This window comes from Dermacentor silvarum, chromosome 5, assembly GCF_013339745.2.
Source record: "Dermacentor silvarum isolate Dsil-2018 chromosome 5, BIME_Dsil_1.4, whole genome shotgun sequence".
Lineage (NCBI taxonomy): Eukaryota > Metazoa > Arthropoda > Arachnida > Ixodida > Ixodidae > Dermacentor > Dermacentor silvarum.
In genome coordinates, this window is record NC_051158.1 from 128,449,834 (window position 1) to 128,458,129 (window position 8,296).

Sequence of the window (8,296 nt, forward strand, 5' to 3'; positions counted from 1 at the left end):
CACAATATGAGTGGGAGGCATGACGCAGTGAGGGACTCCGGATTAATTTTGGCCCTCACCTCACGGTCGCATTTCGCCTTGAACGAAATGCGGCCGCCGTGGCCGGGAATCAAACCCGCGTCGTCGAGCCAGCAACGCGACACCTCACAAATTAGGGTGAAGTTCAGGTGACGTGGTGGCACTGATGCCATCGTGGCAAACATGTTTCGATATTAGCAGAATGAGTATCTGCATCCGTGACGTTACGGGCAAACCGTCTAGAAGTAAAAGCACCAGAAACCACCTTTGGCTCGGAGTCTTGCCCCAAATCTTTTTTATACGTTCTCGCATAATCGGCCCACTTCCCCATGTTTGGATTCCCCTCTCTGAGGAGGATCCGATATTATGTCCAACCTATCGAAATGAATCTTGAATATAAGCACGAATAAAAATTCATCTAGCAGGATAAGGAAAACGGCAGTAAAGCTCCACGCGAGAAACGTGAAGTATGGGTCGAAAGCTTTGCCCGGCGCGACACTTCACCCAGCAGACATGACCATGAACACACTGGAGCGTGTCATCCAGCTGGCTTCCCTTCTTTCATGTCGGTGCCACGATCGCCCGACGGCCCCGACCCTATGTTATTACTCTCCCTTCCTGAGCATAGCCACGTTAGTGCGGTATACTGTGAAAAACCCACTACTCCCAGGTTGATCCCGATGCCCGGGGATCGGGTGGATAACGGTCAAGCGGGGTGTAAGTTTAAATGCATCAAAGGTAAAAGCCACCGGCTCAGACAGTGGCGCAGAAAGGGAAGTGAAGGGGAGGGGGGGGGGGGTCATTTCGTGCACGCAGACACGCGGCTGGCTCAGCCAGCTAAAACATAGCCTTCGAGAATTGCTTCTGCGCGATCAGAGCCACCTCTGAAACGTGGATTAGGGCGCGCCACTTATAGCCCAAACAAAGCCAAGTCACAGATTTTCAGTAGCCCAAATATAGCCACAGAGCCAACTCGTCCAAGTTGACGCCAAAATGTTTTTCCTGTAGCCCAATTTGGCTATATATAGCCAAACCTGGCAACACTGCAGAGATAATACATCGGCTTCACATACTTCCTCAAAGTCCACTCATTAACTGATTAAATTCAAAGTTCAATCATGAACATCCGTGTTCTCAAACCGTTAACGATTGGACGTGTACTTCACTTTTCCATAATCGACCCTCTGTGAGACGGCAGTGCGTGTGAGGGAACTTAGCGAAGAAATCGGTCCCACTTCTCGAACACTGCCTAATGCCTCCAGGTAAACTAATACCGCCATGGGAGTGACAGGTAATAGAATGTGATGTATTTTTTGTTGAGGTCACAAAGCACGCTCCTGAACTTGAAATAGCAATGCATTTCTGTGAACTCCAATTGAAGTACTCTTGCTCTGAATTCTACACCGATGCGTTAAAGTCAGATTCTGGCGTATCTTACGCGGCTGTTGGTCCTTCTTTCTCTGAATCAGACGTTCTGAACCCTCATACAAGTATCTTTACTGCAGAAGCCTGTGCAGTACTGTCTGCTGTAAACAGATTAAGAAATTAAAACTACAGAATGCAATAATATTCACGGACTCCTTAAGTGTCGTTAATTCAATAATGTCTTTAAGAAAACACAAAATACTGTTTTAATTTACCTTTACTCCTACTTGTGCAATATTTATTCATCTCGTAGACATGTGACGATGCGCTGGGTTTCTGGCCATAGATGCATTGCGGGTAATGTGCTTGCAGACAAAATGGGCAGTTCAATTACATCTCAAGCTATGAATCTCACTCCTACTATTCCTGCCACAGATCTCAAGCCTTTTCAGCGAACGAAACTGCGAAGCCACTGGCTGCGTTTGTGGGACGCCGAAACAAATAATAAGCTCCATTTCATTAAACCGCAGTTAGCTTTCTGGACCTCTGCTACGAAAGCACGACGAACTGATGTGCTGTCCTGTCGTCTCAGAATAGGACACACATATGGTACTCACAATTTTCTGACCACCTTGAATGGTAATGAACTTCCAACTTGCGGTAGATGTGGTGAGAGGCTCACCGCCATCTACGTCCTCATGGAGTGTCGAGAATCCGAAAGAGAGAGAAAAACATTTTCCCCTAGCATACTACTATTGTGTCCCTCTCCATCCTGCTATGTTTCTTGGTGAACAGCCGCATTTTAAGCCTAAAGCTGTCCTAGGCTTCCTGAACGATGTCGCCTTGCATGTTACTAGCCCAATAATCTTGTTGCGCATCCTCTCTCCAAAAGATGCTGCTGTGACTACTTTTGCGCAGCACACGCCTCAGCTCCTTGTATTCCAAGGGCTCTGTTAAGGCAGCTCTGCTTTTTTTCAAAATGTTTGCCTGTGACATATTTTAGTATATCGTCACTTTTTCACAATACGTATTTCGTGTCCATACCATACTTTATTGGTCATTGTCATAATTTGATTACATATAGGTTTTACGCAATTTACCGCGACCGCCTTTTAGGCCCCTTTACAGCCCTGTCACATCCACTGCTCTTAATCCATCGCTTCACTTCGAACTCATTAACACTGGCCTGGCGCTCTTTGGCCATACTTGGCACTGGCGCCACAAAACACTACATTCATCATCATCACCATGGAGCCAAATGAGGGGAGGCTGCAAAACCTGGAAAGAACAGGTCCCGCATACGCAAGCTGTACGCCACTGCTATAACCAAATATGGATAACCAAGGGTGGCTATGCCACACAAGGTTAACCCTTGTTGCCTCGGAAATTGGAAGAGAAGTGAAGAGACGACAGGAAAGATGTAAAAGTGAGAGAGCAATACGAAGATCAGAGAAAAGTGTACGAAAAGGCAACTACCGATTTCCCCCGGGTGGGTCAATGCGAAAATGCCGTCTAGCCGAGGCCTCCTCCAAGGGGCCATAAAGGTCCAAACAGCCGGCGTTGGCTCAACCCCCAGGATCCCCTTTTCCCCGGACACGCCTAAGCCACGCACGGTTAAACGCGGGAGGGTCCAACCCTTGTGTGACCGGGCACATAGTGTCACAACACATCAAACGCATGCTGAAGCAGACACCCCTGCGAGCGATATAATAGAAGTAAACAGGGAAGTGAGAAGGTATGGTATTTTTCATCGAGCCGAGATGCACTTCAACTACATACTAGGACTAGAGGTGGGCTGGAGATTGCTGGTCGCGCAGTTGCTTTTTGGGGGGCCCACGGATGCTCAGGACGCCAGGGTAGGTAGTAATGAAGGTCTCCTAGGGGAACCTCATAATAGTATCGCAGTAAATAACAGAAAAATAAGGAAATCAAGAAAGAGAGCTCGCCGTGCAATATGCTACATAAACATGCAGGGTGGCAGAAGAAATGACAAGTTGGTAGAGATTGAGGAGCAGTCAAATAGAGAAGGAGAAGTGGCATATGCGGTTGATGAAACGCGCCATAGAAACTCGGAAGAGCCACCAGTGATTGAGAATTACGTTTAGGAAGGGTGTAGTAGAACTAAATCGAGAAGAAAGGGAAGGGGTACTCGGAATGCTCATACATCAGCGAGCCAAGCGGATAAGATTAAATTGAAAATGTCAGGAGCATCTTTGGGCACAAAGAGTGGAAGGAAAACTTGGCTGGGCGTAGCGTATTTGTGGACAGGCGAGAATGCCTCGGGCTCGTCGCGACCCACACCCACCGTCATCCTGGCACAACCGCGCGACCCTGGCACCTTTCCCGGAACGGATAACACCGACGTCGAAGATTGGGTGAGCGCGAGCAATTACTGGGCCAGACTGTCATGCTCGCTAACCTGCTATTTTGCCTCGCGGGAACGGCACGAGTCTGGTTTGAGACCCACGAAGAGGAGCTCACCAGCTGGGACTTGTGCAAACAAAAGCTCACTGACTTGTTTGGCAAGCCTGTTGGCCGCCGGCGTGCCACGAAGCAAGGCCTTGCTTGCCGAGTTCAGACTTCCACTGAGTCCTATGCATTGTAAACGGAAATAAGCCGAAAAGGGTTTTCTAAGGGCTGCGACCTCCCTTGGGACTACGTGCCGGAAAACCGTGCTCCCTTACAGTGGTGTAGAAATAGTTAGCGTCCTCCATATTGCTCCCTCTCAAAATATGGAGGAAATAAGGAGGGAGAGCCTCAATTTTACATCGTTTTTAAAAGGGAGTTTCGAAGAGACAAACTTCCCTTAGCATAGACAGTTGACAAGAACTTTATTAAAAGGTCCTGAGGAAAAAGATTGGGGGAGCCGAAGGCACCCCAATCAAGTTGGTGGCTCCGGCCATGACGGAACCGGGAGCTGGTGACTCTCGGCGACGTCGCGGGCCCTCTGGACGGCCTGTCGTTGATGCGTAGTAAAGTCCGCGCTTTGCAGTTGGGCGTCCCACTAGCATAAACGGAGTTCTATTTCTTATTCGCTGTATTATTTTATTTTATTTGGCACATGCGTTGGAAGTAAACGAGCAATGGAGAGATGTATTGTTCAAAATTTTCCTTTTTACTGCGAAATTATACATTTCCAGAGTGCCAATTAAATTCTTCAAAGCGATATAATAGTCGATTTTTTCGTCTGGAAGACTACAATGCCCTGTCGCACTGCAAGATCGGCCCCGACATCTGAATTTGGAAGCAGACCATGCAGGACTTCGATGGCTTCGGCCCATAGTGTCCTCGCGTCTGTTCATATCAACTAAAGGTGAAACTGAAGCCAAAGTCCCCGAAGCGCCACCAGTTGGTTCTTTATTCTATGGCGCCACTGTCGTCGGCGCTGGTGATGGCACCCGTACGTCTTGCTCTTCGTAGTTGCGCGTGTGTGGGTATGTGTGTTTACAAGTAGCATTTGGGCGGCCATCGGCCGTTATACCGCACAAAAGAATTACGTGCACCGGTGCGCAGAACGGCGGTGATCGGCCGCCGCGAAGCCATCGCCTTTTCGTTATCTGTCGTTCTCCGCACGGACGCGTGCTCGGGGCCTTCCCCGCTGTGCCACGATATGCTAGCGGCTAGCTCGTGAATCCTCGCCCACAGTCGTGCCGAATTCGCACTCGTACGGCGTCGACTGAACGGATTTCCACTTGTCTTCTGTTTTACGCGGCTTTTTTAGCTGCGGTGGTGAGTCGCCTTATTCTGAATCTCGGGCCAATAAACGTTGGCTCCGGCTGTTCAGGCAGCGCTCATTCGCTGTGGCGAGCTCACAGGCTGAGTAGCTTTCGTCTGCTCGACGCACCGTGATTGTTGCGTCGTTTGCATCCTTTCTGCCGCTTTTTCTATTTTATTTACAATAGATCGGTGGGTAATAAGTTAGGAAATTAGCTAGGTGGGGAAGTTAGCAAATTTGCAGCTGGCGCAAATGAGCTGGCGCAAGACAGGGGTAATTGGAGATCGCAGGGAGAGGCCTTCGGCATGCAGTTGGCAATAAATATAGGCTGATGGTGATGATGGCGGTGGGGAATAATAGTAATGTTACCACCACCGTGTATCCACCTGTCAAAGCTCCATGCAGCTGCGGTGACAAGCGTCCGTCCGGCGCGCGGGGCTGCTGATTTGCGAGAAAGCGACGGTGGCACCACCAAGTTTTCAATAAAAAAAGTCTCAGGAGGGAGCCTGCGTTGGACCCACTCCCCCAATCTAGTACAATCTATCTCGAACGTAGATGCTGACGCCCTCCACACCCAAAGTGCTCAAGAGTAGCGCTTTCTTGCGCGCCGGCATGGCATCCCTGACGGCAGCGGCCATATCAACCTGCAAAACGCGTCGCCATGTATTCCAGGGAATCACCGGCATGCCGGGGCATTGCAAGAAATGTGGCAGAGGTATCGCTACGTTCATGGTGGGAGGTCAGAGAAACGGGAAGGCAGGAGCTGAAGAGAGTATCACACCGCAGTAACGTCGAACAAAGGAAGGTCAGTAGAACGGTTCCCGGAGCAGAAGTGAGGAAATACAGACGGCAGGCAGTGGTCAGTAGGAAAGATTTGCAGCAGCAAGGAGTATAGTCGTCCTTTACTTACATTCAGCTGCGATGGAACCTGATTATCCTCGTCGCCAGCTATTAAGTCGGCGAGGCAACCACGTATGCCGGCGCCGCGCACGGTGAGGAACGCAGGGGCAAGCGTGACGGCGGCCCCTGCAGATGACTTTGGTTTCGAAACCGAAACCGCTGTATAACACAATCTTTCCATCAGCGGGGTTATCTCGATTCATATTCTCAGTGGTTGTCTGTCCCTTTAGGGACCATAATTTTGCGCACCGCATAAAGACAAAGGCGTGGAACACAGGACGAGCGCTGCTGTGTTTCTCGTGGAGAGCTCGTCCAGCATTTCGCGTATATGTCTGGGTCGTTTTGCGCTGCAGCAAAATTATGCTACCGTACAAACTCGCCCAATTTACCATCCTATTACTCTTCCGTAAGTGCGAAGTCTGTTGCAATGTATGCCTCATTACTGGTTTCGACAGTGGCAATACTTTGTATCATTATAGTGATTGAATGCTATAGCAGTACCGTCGACAGTCATCGTCACATGGGGCAGGCTGATTAAATTTTTGTGTTACTTTTTCAAGCTCATTTTTCTGAATTCATTAAATGTGGGTACAAACACACGTTTATTGGCCAAACCACCATAGTGGGCAGGAGCCACGTCCAGAAGGCACATCATCATCATCAGCAGCAGCAGCGGTAGGATCGCACACTGTGGAATGGCTAGGCAAAGTTAACTGATCTCCGGCGAAAGAAAACCCGTGCGTCAGTCATGACCGTGAGCGAGAGCCTCGGCTACGGCCTGATGGGCTTCGGCCCGGCGCTGTCCATGTTCGCACTGACCATCGCGCGACACCCGAGCCGAGTCGTGGTGCTGCTCGTGTCCTCCTTCAGCTGGCTCCTGTCCCTGCTGTTGTCGTCGATCGCCTGGTTTGTGCTCTCGCCACTGGGCCTGCCCCTGGTCGCGGCCATGGCTCTCGCCGTGCTCTTCCAGGAAGGCGCCCGACTCGCGACCCTCCATGCGTTGCGCAAGGTGGACCACGCGCTAAAGCTGGCCGCGCTCGCCGGAGACGCACAGTTGGTTCGCAGCAGGGCTACGCTCGCCTACGCTTCCGGACTGGGCTTCGGCATCGCCAGTGGAGCCTGCTCCCTGCTCAACGCGCTGGCAGACGTTGCCGAAGCGGGTGTGCCTCACGGAGTTCAAAATGCCTAGGAGAGGTACGTCTACGGCATACTAGCTTCACCTTTCGCACCGCTAATTCAACATCCTCATAAAACTGAACAATCTGTACCTTCATTATAATCATAACCGGACGTTAAAGCTACGGGTTCCAATGTAGTCCTCAAAAGGAAGAAGCCCCCAGTGGCTGACAAAAAACAAAACTCTATTTAAGCAAGGAACTTACCCGCTTTAATAGACTGCGTGCACAAGGAATGAATTAAACACTATACGTCAACTCATCCAACCTTCCTGCATTCGTCGCTGAGTGCTGGCGTATCAACATTGCGCCGGAGGGGCTCATGCCTCACACACCGGCGTTTACTGCAATCTCGCGAAGCAAGCTCCACCTGGATCCTTCCTTGCGTTGACTTATAAAGCCGTGGCCCCGCTTGCTCCGAAATGCACAGCTTATCACGTGACGAGTTAGGCACCACCATACACGAAGCCTTGTCATGGGGAGGCGGCTGCTGCAGATTAGCCAAGTCCTTGTTATTATTTTGCCTATCTCCTACTGGAAGGGGGTTTATTAACGTTGGACGTCAAACGGAAGGGTTGCACGACGGACACAAAGACAGTCCCAGCCGGCGTCAACAGCTCGCGATCTGCGCTCGCACCTGCAGTCAAGACAGTGTCCCACTGCCGTGTGCGTTGTTGCTTCATCCCCACTACACTACCTATTAAAACACATGCAGACACACACACGCACGCACACACAAACACTACACAAAAGACTTACCAGCATCAAACTTTCTGAATTACTATTGGGAACATTGTTTCTGTACGCCTCTGTTGTTAGAAGTCTGCCTACTTTTCTCCCACCCGCCCTCTAATCACCTTTTACTAATCTCTATTGCGGACATGTTTACTTACTCACTGTTCTCCCTGAACCCAAGTGCTTGAAGTAGGCCAGCGGAACATAAATCGACAGCTGGGTCGATATTTTCACATTCAAATAAACCCTGTCCCATCGTTTTCCTAGCTTTACCGCCGCAAGCACAAGCTTCTTTGTTGGTGTTATTTACTTTAAATTGCGCGTTCTAAGGATCTCGCTTCGAAAAGTAATGAGCTTTCCGTTGAGTTATTTGCAGATGCGCTGGCGT

The 8,296-nt window shown here is 50.0% G+C and overlaps 1 protein-coding gene across 1 annotated transcript; it reads left to right on the forward strand.

Annotated features, from left to right (window-relative positions):
- The first annotated feature begins 6,746 nt into the window (after positions 1–6,746).
- Positions 6,747–7,187, forward strand: LOC119454416 (gamma-secretase subunit Aph-1). Its single transcript, XM_037716360.1, has one exon. The coding sequence runs from the start codon at positions 6,747–6,749 to the stop codon at positions 7,185–7,187; it is 441 nt and encodes a 146-aa protein (XP_037572288.1).
- The last annotated feature ends 1,109 nt before the right edge of the window (positions 7,188–8,296 follow it).